The sequence below is a fragment of the Desarmillaria tabescens genome (assembly GCF_030435595.1).
Source record: "Desarmillaria tabescens strain CCBAS 213 chromosome Unknown EV420scaffold_24, whole genome shotgun sequence".
Lineage (NCBI taxonomy): Eukaryota > Fungi > Basidiomycota > Agaricomycetes > Agaricales > Physalacriaceae > Desarmillaria > Desarmillaria tabescens.
Genome location: NW_026848323.1, coordinates 102,767 through 121,837, shown reverse-complemented (window position 1 = coordinate 121,837; position 19,071 = coordinate 102,767). Strand labels below are relative to the sequence as shown.

At 48.2% G+C, this 19,071-nt stretch overlaps 4 protein-coding genes and 1 non-coding gene across 5 annotated transcripts; 1 reads left to right on the top strand and 4 right to left on the bottom strand.

Annotated features, from left to right (window-relative positions):
• Positions 1–132: 132 nt before the first annotated feature.
• On the bottom strand, positions 133–3,334 carry EV420DRAFT_552789 (uncharacterized protein). The gene is made up of 5 exons (XM_060482545.1): positions 2,938–3,334; positions 2,683–2,877; positions 2,518–2,628; positions 528–2,470; positions 133–462 (listed from the first exon to the last, which is right to left on the bottom strand). The coding sequence occupies exons 1-5, from the start codon at positions 3,244–3,246 to the stop codon at positions 258–260; spliced, it is 2,763 nt and encodes a 920-aa protein (XP_060329124.1). The 5' UTR covers positions 3,247–3,334; the 3' UTR covers positions 133–257.
• A 2,704-nt stretch (positions 3,335–6,038) lies between these two features.
• Positions 6,039–7,435, top strand: EV420DRAFT_1644399 (uncharacterized protein; the record flags this gene model as incomplete). Its single annotated transcript, XM_060477639.1, has 2 exons — positions 6,039–6,149; positions 6,197–7,435. The coding sequence occupies 2 exons, from the start codon at positions 6,039–6,041 to the stop codon at positions 7,433–7,435; spliced, it is 1,350 nt and encodes a 449-aa protein (XP_060329123.1).
• A 1,529-nt stretch (positions 7,436–8,964) lies between these two features.
• EV420DRAFT_t162 lies at positions 8,965–9,042 on the bottom strand. The gene has a single exon. It is a non-coding gene; the product is annotated as a tRNA-Glu (tRNA).
• Positions 9,043–9,054: 12 nt separating this feature from the next.
• On the bottom strand, positions 9,055–10,792 carry EV420DRAFT_552676 (uncharacterized protein). Its single transcript, XM_060482544.1, has 10 exons — positions 10,545–10,792; positions 10,385–10,496; positions 10,265–10,329; positions 10,195–10,204; positions 10,079–10,144; positions 9,695–10,009; positions 9,577–9,642; positions 9,426–9,521; positions 9,322–9,375; positions 9,055–9,269 (listed from the first exon to the last, which is right to left on the bottom strand). The coding sequence occupies exons 1-10, from the start codon at positions 10,673–10,675 to the stop codon at positions 9,216–9,218; spliced, it is 969 nt and encodes a 322-aa protein (XP_060329122.1). The 5' UTR covers positions 10,676–10,792; the 3' UTR covers positions 9,055–9,215.
• Positions 10,793–12,820: 2,028 nt separating this feature from the next.
• On the bottom strand, positions 12,821–14,256 carry EV420DRAFT_1272158 (uncharacterized protein; the record flags this gene model as incomplete). The annotated part of the gene is made up of 5 exons (XM_060467682.1): positions 12,821–13,143; positions 13,201–13,417; positions 13,475–13,510; positions 13,629–13,823; positions 13,861–14,256. The coding sequence occupies 5 exons, from the start codon at positions 14,254–14,256 to the stop codon at positions 12,821–12,823; spliced, it is 1,167 nt and encodes a 388-aa protein (XP_060329121.1).
• Between the last annotated feature and the right edge of the window lie 4,815 nt (positions 14,257–19,071).

The window sequence follows — 19,071 nt, the reverse complement described above, 5'->3', positions numbered from 1 at the left end:
AATTAGCATCCCGGGTTCTCACATCATTACGCATCAATAGACGAACCCAAGTATCCTGCTTCACGCAATGTCGAAGCAATCTTTAGAATAAGTGTACATCATTGTCAATTCCAAAAATAATCCGCATGTAAGCCATGATCATGAATGAATACACGTATACTATGCACGACTAAAGATACAAAAGTACGATACGCTTATACAGAAATACCAACGATGAAGCACGAAAACAAAAATGCAAGAGAGCAAGACACAGCAAACTATGATTTTGAATGCCCCTTCACCCCGCCCTTCCCCACACCCATTCTCTGCCGCACCGACATCTCCGCGAGAGAGTCCGAGCTTAGCTTTTCCATATCCTGACACTCTGCAGGATGCGTCTCCTCGTAATGCCGATGCAGGTCTGCCCACGGCGCACTCAGCGGGAACCTCCGAGGCGGCGGTCGAGGTGTTTGCGTCGAGTTCCTGAAAGGAAGCATGAGCAAAGAGAAGCGAAAACAAGAACAAAAAAAATTATAAAGAGCTCTTACATGCACATCCGACATATCATCTGGTCATCCCTTGTCTCGTATAAGAGATCGAGGTGCTTAATACCGAGTTTCTTCTTCGTCGGGGGCGGCGCAGCATTAGAGCTCGACGAGGCTTTGAACGGCGCTCGTCCTTGGGGTGGGGGCGGTGGTGGTGGTGCAGGCGCCGGTGCCGAGGGACCAGGTTCGGGATCAGGAGGTCTTTGTTCCTTATCGCTGTCTCCACTACCGTTCGCTTGAGGTTCCGGCGGCTCAGGCTTGACGGAAGGCTCCCTTGGTGCAGTCTGATGAGCCGTCTTGGTCACCTTTGCATCTGGAGGAGAGGACGTAGGCACCTCGGCGGCATGGTCGCTTTCATACGCCGTCCGACTACGTTTGAATGGACGGAATGGGACGACTTGGGGCATCTGGTTCGTAGGCGATGTTTGGGTAGGTGGAGGTGGAAGTGGAGGTTGCGGTTGTGGCGGCATATGAGTACGCGACTGATGTTGTTGAGGAGGTGACATCTGAGGAGCTTGGTGAGGAGGAGAGGCGTGATCCGATCCACTTGGACGACGCTGATGTTGTTGCATCATCGGAGTACGACTCTGATGTTGGTTTGACGGACCAGCGTGAGGACGTATTTGATGCTGGGGTGGTGATGAATGATTCGGCGGTTGATTTGTACCAGGATGATGAGGCGAAGTCTGGTTCGGTGGTGGGGGCAGGTGACTCTTGGATGGAGGTCCATGTTCACGGTCCCTTTCCCGTTCCCGTTCAGGCGCAGGTGACTGCTGTGACAATGGATGGTACGACGGCGGAAGGGGAGGAGCACTTTTAAACGGCGGCGCTATTGGACTAGAGGTATCCGTACGATACTGGGCCGATATTTGATTAGACGTACCCGGACGCGACATCTGATTAGATGAACGAGGACGATCGTGAGGCGACAGTTGGCTGGGAGGCTGGAGCTGGGGAAGAGCATGGTTATTATTAGGAGGATGAGGAGGTTGACTCTTGAACTGAAAGGGTCCTCCCTGATGAGGTGACGGCAGCGGCTGATTGTTCTTGAACGGCGCTCGCTCCGGTGCAGGCGAATGCGCTTTGATAGCCGGCAAGTCGAGCTGGGAGAACCTAGGGAGGTACGTAGCCGGAGAGGCCGCGCCCTTGTTGTCCAGGTCTTTAGTATCCATATCCGAGCTCGACCGTCGGGCATGCTTTGGCTGCTCCATGGATCGAGGTAGGATGGGGGATTTCGCTCGTCTTCTCCCTGCCGGGTCCTCTATCGTTGCGACAGATGGTGACGAGAAGCGGATCATCGTCGGCGCAGAGAACGCCGTAGGCTTGGAATCCTCGGCTGGGGTAAGCGGCTTCCGCACATCGAACGGTGAAGGATGCGTCGACCTTTGCTCCTCTTTTACCCGAACCTGAGGCTCGTATCTCGGTGGTCCCGGCCCCTTGGTTCGCTGAGCGTGGTCGAGCTGGACCATTAACCTTTCGTTTTCCATAGCTATGCTATGAGCGGTATCGCGTGCATCATCCCTCTCTTTCCTTAGCCTGCTGATCGTCTCCTGAGCGCGTTCGAGGTCCTTGTACATTTTTGTCAGTTCGCCTTGGAACGCGCCCACGTTAGCGGTCCAGGCATCCTCGAACTTTGACTGGATAGCCCCGAGGGCACTTGCAGCAAGATCTCTGATAAAAGGTGGAGCTGTAGCTGGACCGAGGGCAGAAAAGGGACTAGTTAAGGTTGGAGAGGGCCCGACAGCGGAGGAAGGCGTGGTAGACGAAGCGGAGGCCATGCTCTGGTCCGACTGCCTCCTCTGAGCTGAGGGTATCTCCGGTGGCGCACTGGGGTCACCGTTATGTCGGCGCTGCGGCGCTGGAGCGAGCTGAGCCTGAGATTGCGGATGCCGGAACAAAGGAAGATCGTATTGAAAGTTCAAGGGCGTGTTCGGTACGTTTTGACGCTATAGGAAGAGGTAAGAACACGTCACAGCCACGTAGAAAGACATGCCGTAGAGTTTTGTCTCGGTTCTACGGGCGACGAACGCATGGACGTCGATGGACTTGGTACGGGTGGTCCGTGCTCATACTGAAAGTTCAAGGGCGGGTTGGGCCCTTGACGCTAACAAGAAATGTTAGGACACGTAATGGCGCGCTGAAAAGGTATGTAACATACCGGTAGAAGGTCACGTCTCGTTTCCACGGGTGACGGATGCACAGACGTTGATGGGCTCGGTACGGGATCCGACCTTGTCCTTGAGGGCGCTCGTGATGTTCCGTTACTCTCTGATTTTGTTGATGTTTTTGCCGTAGGCTTCTGGGGAGGCTGCACGCGGGGGGCCATCACAGATGTAGGAATCATAGGTCGTGACTGGTGATCAGAAAGCTCTTTCAAAAAAAATTATAGGCGATCAGAAAAATTACGACGGACCTGTCCCCCCTGAGGCCCACCCGACTGGTCTACGAAACGAATTGCAGGATAATATGGTTGGCTAGACGCTCCCCCGTACGGTTGTACCTGTGGTCCTGTTGAAATAGGATACCCCCCCGGCTGATTTATCCGATTCGCGGTGTCATTTTCAGAGCGCGAGGGGGGCCTTGTTCCTGCAGAATTAGATTGTGGTGGTTCATCCCCCAGTGGCCGTGAATTCGTCCTTTGTGGTGTCGCGGGAGTACTGCTACTGTTTCCTTTCAGATCGAGAATCCCCAGACCCGGACCAGTATCCCGCCTCTGCTGCATGAACAAATAGAAGAGAAGCAGACAGAGATTATTTCCTCCACAGAATCGCGAACACGTAGACCTGAAAAGGGCGTCGATTGGGCGTAGGAAGAAGTTGGGAGTAAAATTCGGCTCTTATATACCGGTTTATTTAATCATTTCCCACGGTCCCTCTATTGATGCCGATCGCGCGCTTAAAACGGCTAGTGCCCTAAAATCAGTAGATACTATAAGGAGCATAACACTGCCTTGACGGAGACTTCTGTGTCCTTACCAGGCTTTTCGGCGCTCAATCTTGTTGGAAATATCTGTTGCTCTTACTTTATCTATCTTTTCTGAGCCACCTTATGTCCCCCCGGGAAGAAATCTGATCGTTCGATTGCATCGTGACCGGTCGCGCGATCGAAAAATAGTCCTCTTGCAGCAATAATCTGTGATACCGGCGTTGGACACTGCTCCCTCTGTATTGCATGGATCATTTTTCGGTGTGTTGAGGTCCGCATGCATATCACACTCCACGCTATTTCCACTTTCACATATCCCGGTATGGTATGTCTTTAAATATCGTCTCACCTCATGGTGTCCACGCTCCCACAACCGCGCGTGTTTTATGACTTGCGGTGATCATCGGTGATGGAGACATTAATACAGCCAGTGGAACTGGTAATCTTGACGCCTTGACGGATCTTCCGCGATCGCAATGTAATTCTTTCTTTAAACAGCTCTGTGGGCAAAATAAACGAATCTGGCGAGTGGCTGCTGCTATCGATTATACAAATTTCGCTCTCTAGTCGTCTCCCTTCAGCAGACTTTTTTTATCATAAACCAATTGGGGTCGGAAAAGGTACGGTACGTTGACTACATGTTAATGGAATTCTTGTAATCTGACACTCCTTCAGCCTCATGTCCGATCCATCGCACTTCCCCAAAGAATCCGTTCAGCTATCTCGACACATACTATTCAGCGAAGGGACACACAAACGCCCTTATCGAGGTCTTCTGGACGTTCCTCTCCGTCCAAGCAGCGGCGGCACCGTAAAGCAAATGAACCTGCCGGTAACTGACTCTCAAGCGACGCGTATCTCAGCGACTCGGCACAGAAAACGAGTTCCTTGTTGCCAGGCTGGCTTTCAAAAAATATGAAAAGGTAATGTTTTCCGAGAAGGTCACGGAATTGATCCAGTCCAGAACCATTGCGCCTCAATGCTTGAGAGTAACGATATGAGACTTGATTTTTGGAGAACGTTAAAAGTTGGAGAGCGTTTAGAACATCCATGGTTAAAAATTAATTGAATGAGGCGATATATTGTCGGATCAAGTTTAAGAAGGCACAGGGAGACAGTGACAAGAGAGATTGAGCAGACCAAGTGGCACTCATGCTAGATAATTGTAGTTTCTCTTTCATGTCTTCTGACATCTATTTTTGAGCCGAACAGATGTTTCCAGTTTGGACGCGGATTCAATTGAATAGTTCAGACCATCATCATCTGCTCAAGCTCTATTCAATACTCAAGCTCAGAGTTCACTCGAAAAAAACTGACGGAATGCACGGGTCACGAGCCAAAGATTGAAACCCTCCCGGGAAATGAGGAGGCCGGGAGGAACAGAGCACAATGGCCAGAGAGTCTGACGATGATGGGGAGGGTGATAAGTGCAGTCCCCTACCGGTAGAATAATTACCACTCACAGTTCCTCTTTATCGAGCTTCCTGGCGCTTTTTACATTACTCACACGGTATGCTGTTGAATTAAATTGGAGATCGTGGAGAAGTTGATGGAAAAGTATTTAAGGCGGACCAATCCGCGACCCACGGGAAGGAATCTAATGGATGAGGACGTTAGAACGCTTGATTGTTTGTTGATCATATGAATATATTCCCAGGCTGTTCTTCGAGCAGGGTGTCGCTGTCTAAACAGCAGAAGATGGATTGTTACTAAAATAAAAGTTCGTATCACAAGGAGCGCTCATATTTTGACACTGCTTTGACGATCATCTTTGATCATATCTTCTGTCGATCGACGGTGCCGACAACAGCCGACGACGCGCCCAAAGAAGGTACCATTCCGATATATCCCGAATTGGCCATTGTCGTCGCGTTGTGTGTCCTTGTTTATTACAGGCGTCTTTCTCTTCGACTACGACGGCGAGGAAGAGTGACGACAGCAACAATATTACAGCCTTTTCTCTTTGTTCTACTTGATTATTACCTTTATCGCTCTGTCCTGTTCTCCAGTTGTGGCTAGGCTGCGCGATACAAATGCAGCGCTAGGGAATGACGCCCATTCGGGATCCTAGGACAATTATATGCTTTGCATACCTGACAGGCACGATAGCAGCTGCACGCTTCTGACTCTATATGTGCATATCTCGATCTTTCTCACAATAATGAAGTCCCATCGAACGCCTGGCAGGATCCGACCTTCCTATTCGAGATTCCTTCCTATGCGAATGACAATGTCAACGCCGTACGTACTTTTGGCTTTTAATTGTTTTCTTGCATTCGCTATAACGTCAAATATGCAGGGAACCCCCCAGGCTTTTTGTCTTGGGAACCGGGGAATCTGATGGGAGCTGAACGCTTATTGTCTTATTGTTCGGTCGGCCGGAGTAGATCATTGCGACCGAATCCAGCAAGGGTACTAAAGCTAAAGCAATTTGCTTCCGTTGGGCGCGATTTCTGCTTCCGTTTGCTGACTGGTCCGCGTAGAGGAGAGAATACTCAACCCCTAGTTTATGGATAGCGGTGCTGTCCTTGATACGATACAGACTAGTGTGTGTTCGTTCATTCGTTGCTCTACCGTCACACTATACTCATGCATATCCCGACGAAAGCCCTACAGAAATCCACAAAGTACGATCGCAAGCCCCTTGCCTGCTCATCGTGCGTCTTGAACCCAATAATGACAGTCAGATACTCTGAACAGGTTTGTGTTTTATTATTCATCTTAAAATCATTTTTAATCATTTTTAGGTCCTTCCAGGATGTGTACGCTTCTATGACGACTCCCTTAACCCTCAGATCGACTCGTTCGACTACGTTTACGCCGAGTCCTCAAAGTCTAAGTTTTCCCAACGACTACCCAATAGTCGCGTCCAACCGCAACGTCGCCTCAGCGCTGACGTGGACATGTGCGACTATCGTCCGCCATTACTTCCTCGAAGGCCGACGTACAACCTGGATCGTCCACGAATTGAAGTACGCCGACCAGTCGTAATCCTACCCAGCCCTGATGCATCCTTGCCAATTTCTCTACCGTCATCCTCACACCAGTCACTACCGCCTCTTTACCTTTTGGAAAGTAAGCCTCCATCGCCTATAGCGCCTCTTTATGGACCCCGCCCACTTACTGCCGAGAATTTGGCTCGATTTAATATGCAAGAGCATCTCCAGCCGGTGCCATCACATCTTTCGGGTCAGCACGCCCTTATCCCACACGCGCAACCTCCTCCCAGACGTATACATGCTCTACCGTCCGTCCCTCCCTCTGTCTGGCAGCGACGGCAGCCGCAGCATATTCCCATCTCCCTCGTGTCCAATCCCTGGATTCGCTCTATTATTACGACCTTCCGCTCCTCGTGCGCTCAGCTTCTCGTTCGTGAGCGCCAGGAGAAGGAAGAGCTCCGGAAGGAATTGCATGAGTTGAGAAAGAGCGTCAAGCGGCCATTGAGGGAAGGAAGAAGTCCGTATTCGCGTGAGAGCAGCAGCTCACAGGCAAGTGACGAGCTACAGTATCCAGCCTCGACTCCGAAGCGAAGGCGCTTATCAGTTTCGTCTGAAGATGGTGTTAAACCCGTCCCGCAGTTGTTCGAGCCTGTGCTGCGGGATCATGTTGCGGTCATGGTGCCGCTGGTTGAGGATGTGATAGAGCCGCGGGTGAAGGAAGAGGTAGTAGAGGTGTGCATCGCTGAGATGAAGGTAGCGAAGGCGATCAAGGAGGAGGAAGCTTCGGCTCCGCCTGCTCCTTCATACCTTTCGGATCCCATGACACTGCCGGCGATCGTACCATGGGCCCAACATGACGTTGATGATGGGATGGGCGAGTGCGATATGGATCTGGAGAGTGATGGCGAGCCAGATTTGGAGGAGGGGGAAATATATGAAGATCGCTCCCTTGTGTCCCCGTCGCCATCGATAAGCACAGATTCATCAGCGGCTACGTTGGTCGACGCGGTGGAGAACAAGTGGTTGAACATGGTTATAATAAAATAGCTGCTTTATGGTATGATTATACTTACCTTATTCTACCTTATCCCATCTTTGTCCTGTTGATTTTTTCATTGGTATTCATTTCGTGTAGTATAATGCTTTTGTACGTCGTAAGTACTCCGTGCACAGAAACGTTCTTGGTGTCAAAGTAAAGCATTTTGCCAACACGTCGTAATTGATGGTAATAACCAAAGAGGTACGTGATGCACAGTATAAATTTAAAAATAAACAAAATGGGAGTCCAGGCATTGCGCAACTTTAAAGTTTGAAAATTAACCAGCACGAATGATTACAAGTCACGAATGGTGATTCTGCTGAAGAGTCGTCACTTGTGAGGAGTCAAGCCCAGTGGAAAGCCCGTGGATTGGGGGCGATTGCTATACATTATTTGTGATCGTATTCGAAATAATCTATGCTTGTCCAAATACACGAAATTTTACCATTGTCATCCATTATACGCCATTAGAGCCAGAAGCTTAATCGTGCTGCTTCGATCCGTATCAATCATGGTCCGTTGTGGTCATTTCGGGTCAATTGCTATGTATTCAAGAATACAGTACATTTCGCTTGCAGCATTCACTACAATATATCGCCACAGCCCCACTTTGCTATGACATTGACAGCCCCGAGAAATCTACAGCCGCCGAGTAACACTGGATGGCGCGGTCACTATACGGAAAATTAGATGGACCACTTCGAGGGAGGTGAAATCCTCACATTAAAGATATAGGGGAGTTCCGGTATGAAGGCCTTACGCATGGCGATTACGAGTTGCCCAAAGGTGGTTCCGCGGAATGAACTGTAACAATGCGCGCGCGTGCACTGCCAAGAGATATGTCATTAAGTATGAACCAATAAATTATACGCACCGAATGCCAAGAGTTCCTCCTCGTCTCACCACCTCTACGCTGTCAAAGAAGACGCATATATGTCATGTTATCAGACCAAGGAGTTACTTCTTCTGCCAAGTGAGATAGCTTTAGCGATGGTGAGGATCCTGGACGCCTTGGGAAACAGTATCGCCTAGAAGACAGCCCAGAGCCTAGGTTAGCTGCAGAATGAGGAAGTAGAAGAGATAGAGTCTAGCAAGGTGACGAGGCGCCTTCCTGTAGAGAGTCTAGAGACTATGCATTGGCAGCAACGGCGGCGCACGAGAAACGACGTGGTGGTACGGAAGAAAGGGCGGACGTGACATAGTGTGACAGTGTGGAGCGGCGAGCCGGAAAAGTGTAGCTCGCCCATCCTGGTACAGCGTCGACTTAGGTAAATAGATGAAACAAACAGAAACCGATGCTGGGAGCTTCAAGTTGTACAAATTGAAGAGATAGATTCATGTAGAGAGGAGTGCGCACAAAGATACAAGTTCGACTACTTAATTTGGCAAGTTACAGCCACTTTTGATCTTCCAAGCGAGCTCAAGCTGCGTTTATAAACGACAGGAACCTACCGCACCAGATATCAATCTCCCCCAATTCACTGGCTTTCCACTGGGAGTCAAGACTTACACGTCAAAAGATAAAACTAATAAATCTTTCGGATACGGGGAATCGAACCCCGAGCTGCCGCGAACACATGAGAGGCGGCAATGCTAGCCGTTACACCATATCCGACAACGGAAAAATTCTACCTATATCACCTATATTCTTGTAACGGTTTCTAGTGAAACAGACAATCTTCTCCTTTGAAACCTCTTTGATCCCCAGATTGCTAACCGTATTGCCTTCTGACTAAAAGATGAGGCTGAATATCTCCTTATACTCGACGTCAGTACGGGGCGAGTCACTTATGCGTAAGTATAACATAGCAAGCTGCCTTGCGTGTCCGACACGTCGCCAACCTGCATCGAAAATGTCAAATGGGCCAGCGCATGAAATAAACACAGGGCGTACTGTCGTGTTAGGTAGGATGTTGAAAAGATATAAAACCGTGTCTTCGTTGGTTTCCTGGAAGAGCATCATTTAACAGGCGCTACCTGAAAACTGGTATTACACACAACATAACCAGTATCGGGTTCTTTTTGCGTCTCGTATCCGATTCCTTCGAGGTCATTGATACGAGTTTCGTTGTCACCCTGCCACTTCCACCATATCTACAACGTACGATTCAGCTGAAGTGGAAATGAGTAAACACCATATTATACGCACGTAATCCACGTATCCATGGTGCATCCAAAAGATTGGATCATTAGGCGACGTCATGACATTGGCCATCTATCAAGAGACAGAGATGAACTTCGCTAACGTAGACAGGGAAGGTACGTACCTCCCCTCCAACGCCCTTATGCCCAGCTACATGAAGGCCATGATAAATCGTATCCTTAAACTTCGCCATGGTGTCCAGCGCAAGTACATAGTCCACGTATATCTGTCCCGCCTGGAGCGACCACGTCCCATCCACCTGCCGTGTAAGCATATGGTTCGTATTAGTCGACCCAGGTCCAAGATACCGCGTCAGGTTACCGAAAGGTCCATCAACAACGACCCAGTCGCTGTCCCAAGTACCTTCCCCACCAAAGTCAAGCACGACGGGGGAGGTGAGGAATGAACCGGCGTCGACGACTTCATTCCAGTAGGGGAGCTGAAGTTCGGGAATAGAAGGGTGATGATTAATCGATAGTTGGCGAGGCAAAAAAACTCCTGCACTTACTGGACCAGTATATCCACACTCAGAACGCAAGAGTGTTTCGTGGGCGTGAATAAAGTAACGATGAGCCTATAAGAACAAGTTAAAGGAGCCAACCATGAAAAAATGGGCATTCGTACATGTAAGAATCTGCGAAAAAGATCAAAGTTCAGGCAGATAAGCGAAGATTATGACCGTTGATTGACTGACTGTCCGGTTACATGCCAGTAATCGTTGCCGCCTATTACATCGCTTTGCTCGGAATGGGCGCCCACCTATCACAGTGAAGTTGTGTTAGAACATCACTAAAGCACACGAGCTACGACTGACCAGGTCATCGTAGCGCGAAACGATGTCTGGAATGTTAGTTTGAGCAGGAGCAGTAAGCAGACAAAGTTCGGCCGCGAAATAGGCCTTTTTCTCTTCTTGCGTTAAAGTGTTCCTGTATGAAGGGTTGAGAGCGTACTAGTGGCAAGAAAGCGAAAATTACCATTCCACGCGAGTAGACGGTTCTGTACAGCCAGACCGCCGATTTGAAGTTCCTGGGTGTGTTGGTAGACAGCCACAGAACCGGGTGGCAGTGGAGATCAACACGAAGAGTCGGAAAAAGGCCGTATGCATACTAGCTCCAGAAAAAGGTGACAAGGAAGCCACAAAGAGGAGGTCAAACTCGTCTGTAAAAATTTCGTTTGAGAATGGTTGCTTTTATAATCCCGGACATTCGGTTCTGTAAATTTGTCACCAGGCAGGTGTCGTCGGTTCGCTAGTTACAACGTCATGACTGTCGCGAACGGTGCACGTAAATTGTTAAGTTCAAGCCTACTTGGCAGGGAAATCGAAGTCGGAGAAATGATTCTATGGCTTATCATGGGGACATGTTGAGTCTTTTTCGCCACAATGATTGGCTACTGATTCAACTTTCTTCGACAGCAGCGTTTGGGCTACTAGTGACGAGATAGCGAAGGTTCCTGTCCATATGTAAAATCTGAAGGACGCAAAATGATAGAGAAATTGGGCGGTTAATACCGTTAATTCCATAGTCATGCTATGTGATTCGCAGAGTGAAGGATGCTCCTGAGCTACGCGTGTTACGGATAGTGGATGTGTAGCTGATGGGGCAGCTGGCTTCTCGATAGAGGCTCTAAAGCGGCGATGGCGAGAAGACGAAAGTCGGATGGAAGCTCTCGGGATGGGCAGAGCTAAGATATGTTGCTCGCGCCGCGTGGCAGGTTTACTTCACCCGCCACAGTGCGCGAAACTTCACAAAGCTTCTACTTAACGTGAGGTTGATATTTGCAAGTTGGCAAGTAACAAGGTCGTGAATCTGCATTCGTCCCCCGACGCTGGGATCTGCACAGCAAGATCGACGGATACAAAATGGCTCGTCCACATCTCAAAACACCTCCTTCGTCCGCACCAAGACCAGACTGCACATGGGAGGAACGAAATACAGATGACTAGACACGCTGTGTTTGAGACAGAAAGGTAGATGAATAAAGGATCCCGGATGCAGAAAGTGAGGGCTGATGTGCCGACGATCGGAAATCAGTATAGCCGCCCGAGAGGCGGCCTTTTAAATTTGTAGGAGGGCAATGGTGTAGACGCTACATTGACAAGGCGTCGTCCGACCGTTGACGACAACACTGCTGGGAATACGTTTGCGCAACGATAAACAGGAGGGAAGCGAGATGTAATTTTAGAGGTTTGCCGCCTGTAAACTAAAGTCTGGAGAGGGAACCGCGATGGAAGAGGAGAGTCGCAGGGAGATGAATCTTTGATTTTGAAGGTAACGAGAGAAAGTTGAGAAAAGGAAGCCCAGTGCAATGGAAAAAGTGATTCCTTGTGTCAGAAACAAAGACGACGACGTGTTGGATAACGTAGGGTGGTGTGCTGTGATACTTTCTTCTGCAAAGGTAGGTCTAGAACAGCGACCCAAGATATCTCGCTAGACTGTCCGCATATCCACGGCAAAGAGAGGTTGCTTCCAGGCTGAGGATAACACAAAATACACTTTTGGGATATTTTCATCCTTCCGTGAACATTCATTTCTCCACTCCAGCCGCGTTGCACTGCCGTTACCATCTCCCTCTTTACGTGCGCACAGTTCGTTGCACCAGTCATCAGGGCGGAGATGGATGTTAAAGTTCATTGAGAAGATGGGAAAGCCACGGCTCTTCCGGCGTATGACGAGGAAGGGTCGGCTGTTAAGATAGGGGACGGTCCTTTCCGGCACCTTATGTAATCATGACAAATCACATCACGTGCGGACAAAATCGGTGGGGTCATCGCATCGTAGTGCTCCAACCCTTTACTTTTCCTTTAGGAGTCGAGGCAAAATAAAGGGAAAGGGTTCGCAAAACCTTTGCAAACGATTTATAAACCCTTTGAAAGGGTTAAGTCACGTGGTATGTTGTCGCGGCCATGGCTGGCAGGAGCCTCTTCAGACGTGTAGGACTAGTAATAATGACACAACTTATAAGAATTTTTGTATACATACATAACAACTAGTTGAAGAAAAAGAGACCATCCTTTATCCATACTTTTGTAAGCATAGCCGTCATTATGGTGTCTGCTTTGAGAGATGAGCGGATTTCTGTGCAGAGTTGCCGAGACTTTGAAAACAGACGCTCTACCGAAACGCTTGTTCCAGGGATGGCTAGAAAATCACGCGTCATCCGTGCAATGATAGGGAATTTTGATTCGTTCTTCTGTAAGAAAGGCATTAATAACGAAGATTGATCAAAAAGGCACAGTTGCACTCACCTTCTACCAAGCGAGTGGATCGTTCTCATCTCCCTGGTCGATAGTCTTGTAAGCGATGTAGAATCGATCACACTCGCTGGCTAGACTGGCAGAAGCTATGGGATCCGTCTCAGAATCTGATGATACATCGTTCATCATCACATCGCTAAGGAAACTTGATATCTTCTTCCGTGGTGGGACCAAATTCTGAACTGAGGCCCGATCCTCCTTGTTGGCCGCATCTTTATATTCCTTATAAACAGCTTCGAAGAGGATTTTGGCGCGTGTCGCACGATCAGGATCATTCAGACGTCGGAACCAGCGAAGTCCAAGGTGTGGGTGAAGCACTAAAAAGATGGTGGGCACATTAAACAGGGAGTGTCAATAGAATTACAACTACGCACTGGTTGCTATGACATTGTATTGGTTGAACTTTGCCTTGAAATAGTATTTGTCGAGTTTCATCAAGCCAACAAGTGCTGCTGTTCGTATTTGTGGCAGCTGAGTCAGATCATCATTGGTCGTTGACAAATGTCGGCGCATCATCTCATACATTGGAAGAACCCACGGGAGCGTTGGAGTTGTTGATCGCGACATCTGTAAGGTAACCTGGGTGAAAACCTGCCATGTAAGTCAGAGTGATTGTCAATAAACTTGAAAAATAAGAGATAGACTCACTTCAAGAACTTTGCCGAGCCTCTCTAGCATATTCCACTGCGACAATGTAAGATAGAGTGGTTGGAGCACCGTACTGGTGAGAACCCAACGATCAATTGCCTTTGTGTCACTAGTATGAGCGCACTGTGATCCTTGAGGATGTGGAGGGACATACCTTTTGAAGCAGGAGAGCCCGCTTGATCATAGCATGCGTATAGTTCCACCGTGTTATTATATCACGTATTGCCATCAAAAAGGCAAGCTTGTGTCCTGATGGAGCTCGCTGATCCTTGTATACGTCTTTGGCAATCATTCGAAACTTGCGGCGCCGTTGAGGTGATGAACAAATCTTTGTAACGATCAAACGAAGCTAAAAAAAAAAGGTCAGCACACTAAAAGCCGATCACAAAATGGCTTGCCTTCTTGACGGGACTCCAGGTGTCGACATCGTGAAGGATTTGAGCCATAATGCTGTCGTCATCTTCGTACTCGGTGTTACCATCAGTGCGGAGTGTCTCATATTGATCCATGTCCTTCTCGCATTCTTGCTCAAATGCCTTGAGGGCCTCGTCGTCATCTTCATCGTAGTGGGTCGGGTACTGCTTGTTTCCACTGAAGTAGTCATTTTTGTCAGGATCTTCTGCTTCATCCAAGCTATTCATGATAGCCTGGGTGACCAGGCTGACGACGTGGTCAAGACAATGGATATACGCATTTTCAGGAACAAAGTTGAGCTTATAGTGCTTCAGTATGAGTTCGCTGAGTGTCGTTGCAAAGACCTCATTGACAGACGCATTATCCATGGAGACTGTTAAGAGGTAATGGATAGAAATAAGTCAAATGTTTGAGCAAAAAGCGAAGGTAACTTATCTTTTCGAGGACCCCAAGCTGAGAGGTGGACTTTGCAAAGGCCATAGCAGCATATACCCCTTCATGTTCCCTTTCTTCAATAGGATGGAAGTCAATTACACGTTCAATTAACTTCCAGTCTTCTGTAATCCAGTTAGCGACTGTTCCTGAGAATGAGAACATCATTGATCTCGTGGTCCAGGTATCTGTGGACGTCGCGATCTTTGATTTGACGTTCTACAGCTGACTTATGAGCATGGATTCACATTTGAATGGTAAACGTACCTGTATCTCATGTTGAACATGCTCTCGCATATCTGCATGAATCCGTTCAAGCTTCTTGCGAACGGTTGTATCTGAAGGGAGCGAAAACTTTGATTTGATGTATCGAAAGGTCCGCTCAGCGTCTGAGGATTCTGCAAAAGAGAATGGGAGATTCATCTCAAGAGCCCATGCGGTTATAACCTTATTGAAGCCCTCTTGAGTCGGGTTATGCGTTGGATGTACCTCACCGTCTCGAAGAAACCTTTCCATAACCCCATTGCTGTCTATAGATCCAGCTGTTCCCTTGTTGTTCTCGGTAGGTTTTGATATAGGAGCTGGGAGGTCACGGTGGGCGTTCCGGACATGAGTCGACAAGTTGCCAAGAAATGGCTTTTTAGGCTCGTCTTGGTCAAATTGAATGTTATCCCCTTTGACAGTTCGCTTCACTGTAGTTCGACTGAATATTCACAACTTGAGTATAAGCGATACATAAAGAAAAAATAATTGCGTACTGTTTACATCCAGGGTGCCTACATCTGAATGACCACCGCATTTCTCCATTCACAATGACCGCCTTTGGCTCTGAGAAATGGTCACGAGATGCACTTTTGGGGCCTCGAGTAGGTCGACACCGGTCTTCATCATCTGAATCGTCGCTGATTTCGACAGGCTGTATACCTGAGGTCTGAGTTGTGCCAGATGTATGAGTGTTCGAAGTTTCCTGTGTAAACATGAGATCACTGTCATAAATAAGAAATAATAGCGCACTTTCAATCTCGTTTGTGTCTTTTTGGCCCCAGATTTAGTCTTTGAGTATTTACGAGGCTGTCAGTATACATCAGTGCGACTTACATGACAAAGAAAGACAATCATACTGGCTTGAAGACTGTATACATGGCCTCGTCGTTCTTAGAACCTTTATTGGTATCATCCTCTGAGCCTGAAACAAGGATTACTCGCTTGCGTTTCGAACCCAAGGGGTTGGAATGATCGTCGTCGAGCTCAGAGACCTCTTCTAAGCCATCCTCTGCAAGTGAGTATGCTCGGACGGGAGACTCAGAAGCATTTCGGCGACGGAGAACATAGTCTGGATCATTCTCATCCTCACTACTGAATGCTTCTGTAACAGTAAATATTCGTTAATGCATGGGCGACAGGTGAAAAGATGACATACGACCATCAAATAGCTTCAGCAGCATATTATCACCCTTTTTCTTCGTTTTCACTGGCTCCGCCTTTCCTTTTCCCTTCTTATTCTTCTTTGGCTTAGATGATGGGAGCTCGGATTCTGCGGGAGTATCATCGACCGGACTACTGGGGGAAATGACCATAACTGCTTCAGATTGAGTCTGAGATTCAGTAGCGGTATGTTCTCGTGGTGCGGGATCAATGGTAGGGGGTTGCTGGCGCCTCGATACAGACTGTGTTGATGGTCCTGCTGCTGCCAAGTAATGGGATACATTGCCGGAAACTGGCTGAAAACCGGTCTGTTCCTTGCTTTTGAGATCTTGAATATGCATCGATCTACCAGAACCCAATGGTAAGCATACTATAATCCCACTATAGAGCACATAAATCAAGGAACGTACACGATATAGACGACCTCATTGACGAGCCGTAGTAACTTTGGCTCAACAATGGCAAGAGGCATTTGAGACCATGGAATGTTCTGCAGATATGAGATGACTGAATCCAATCCATATTGCCCACGACGGATGTTTGGAAGCCGTCCATTTTCGTCACGCAAATGCTCTGCGTAGAGAATATCAAACCTTTGGTTGAAGGTGGAAAATGGGTCTTCCGAGGTAACCTTGGTCATAACATGGTAAATGTTGTCATCAGGGTCAGCCTCCAGTACAACTTTGGGTGGAAGTCGAGAGCAGATTGCTGCCAACTTCTGTACTAGAGCGCGTATTGAGGAAAGTGTTGGAGCCATGGTGGGTGAAGCCTGAGGGATACATACACGCTGGTTAAATAGGAAGAAATGCATATATTGGCAACAATAGCTGCTGCGCAACCCAAGGACAAAGCCATTGCAAAGGCAGCACCAGCGTGGAGTCAGACAAAGACCATGAATATTCAATGGCAAAGGCAACGCTCGATTGCCTGATTGAGATCTCATTTATCCTTTGTTTGTCCTTTGTTTACCATTTGCCCCCGGACCCAAATCTAAACGCAAAATAAATGGTTTTAAACCCTTTATAAACCGTTTTAAAGGGAAAGGGTTGGAGCACTATCGCATCGAACTTCGCATTGGTGAGTTGGAGGAGGATGGGAGGTGAAGGGGGTATTCATAAACTAGTCCCAGACTGTATATATAAACAGGATAGCTAGAGAGTCACCCATTTAGCTAAATGAAAACAGCCCCAACAAGATAGTGGAAAAATCTGATCTTCATCACCTAAAATAGGTACGCGTTTGATCACGTGTATCATGTGATAGATTCACGTGATGGACAAAATCGCTCAGCTCAATTTTTGAAAAATCTACGGAACAGCGAGAAAATCACTTTTAGACATTCAGAAAACCTGGCCAAAATATTTTCACTATACTTGCATCTACTCTCTCAATATATAGAATATTATAATTCTGGCTTCGGAGAGGTGTACCCAAGGGATGTTCCTAACACCCTCTGAAGCAATTTCAGTGCACTTGCTTTATGTGATGGAGGAGAAGCCGCTCGAAGTCGGGGGCGGTATTGCTTACATAAGGGGGTGCCGGAAAGGGCCATCCCCTATCTTATAACGCATTGGTCTGGAAAATTGTGCCGATCTCGGTGAGGGAACAAAGTCAAGGTGCACGTCGGTTGGTGAGAATATCTGCAAATTGCTAGCTCGTTAAACGCAGCAAGAGGACAAGGTACCAAAACTAACCATGATACTAAGTTCCGCTACAGATCAACGTAAAAGAAACACCCCAAGACGACAACCCTTATTGAATTGTATCTGCGCATTACCACCGTTCATCACCTCGGAAGCGGCGAAAGAAGATAACGGAGTACAGCGAGCGGCCATCAAGGTTCGGAGCCTAAAACTATCGCGAGCATGCCAAGTCCTATAGCCACCTTGGGGTCATCGTACAGCTGAGCACTGACTTGTTAATACGGTGCTCGCTCGAACATGAAGAGCGAGGATGAATCTCATCATATTCGATATTGTGGATTTCTCCACATCCACAGAACCCCATTCCGAGCAGCTCTCACCCTTCCTGCGTCACAACCAATGAGGAATGGTGCTGCGGAGAGATAGTGCGCTTGAGCAGTGGCTGGCTCGGAGCTCCAGCAGATCGAAGGAAGTTGAGGTTGATAGCGCTAGCACGGAGAGGTCAGTGAGCCAAGACGCAGTGGATATCCTGTGTAAGGAGAGATTGGATTGACCCAAATCCAAAGCCGCTGGTAACGAATGCCGACGCTACGTCTGAGAAAGTGCTGGAGGGTACAAGCAAAAGGACCGCCGTTCTTTGTTTCTGAAAACCTCCGCGAGATTATCTGCCTCATACCTTGGCCAGGTTGACATTGGGCATTCCTAGCAAGATAAATCTGGACCATGATTATACTGCTAGACGAGTCTGTGAGTGAAGGTGCCGAAATGAAAGAAGGTACATACGTAGATGCCTCGCGCTCTCCCATCAGTTAGGTTACATTTCCCGCCTGTGCAAATCGAGCGGCCTCAGTTAGACAATCTCGACAATGCCGTCAACGAGGTTTTGACCTCCTTGTGTTCACCCTGCGCGTAATCCTAAAACGACCCGCTGGAAAAGCCTGGCTTGGATGGATTCGTCGTGGTATTACGCGTCCCTGTAGATGAAGCTGGAGACGAGGATTTTCAGCATGCAATACGCGCTGTAGCGCTGTACTTTATCTGGTCAAGGAAGGCGGAGACTGGCGAGCAGGGGTGGACGTGAATCATGATGCATGATGGCCAATATCGCTGGGGCTGGTTAAACGCAGAAGACGTCGTTAGAATAGAGCGTATACCCAGTTGTGCTCGTATCTTGTCTCCTCGTTTCGATGTCTTCCATGACAGCTTGTTTGTAAGGTCCGGATCTGCAGTCGTTATCCCACGACTGATGATGTTGGAAGATTCAGGTTGGTGTCCCTGTGGGTGTGGCTGCACGACTAAACTGACGATTCGCATTGGTCGGTGAGACAAGCATCCCGTGACATAGTCAGTAGTAATCATGTTGCACGAAACGACGCTGGGAGTACAATCCTTAGCTTCAATTTCGAAGCGGTATGAACTCGATGAAGTCTTATTGTATTCATGAGCAGCCACACATTCAAGAGCTATAGAGTATTTCCATAAGTAAGGTAAAGTCCTGTCAAGCAGTGCAGTGCAGTGCAGACGCACCTGTTGAAGAAACACCACGCCAAGACCACACGCTGACGGTGGACAATTTCCAAGGCAAATTCTCTGTGGGAATTCGGTAAGCAGATGAAATATGATCAACAGAATTGCTTTACATACTAGGTCGTCTTTCGATGAGAATTCTCCAGGACGAAAAGG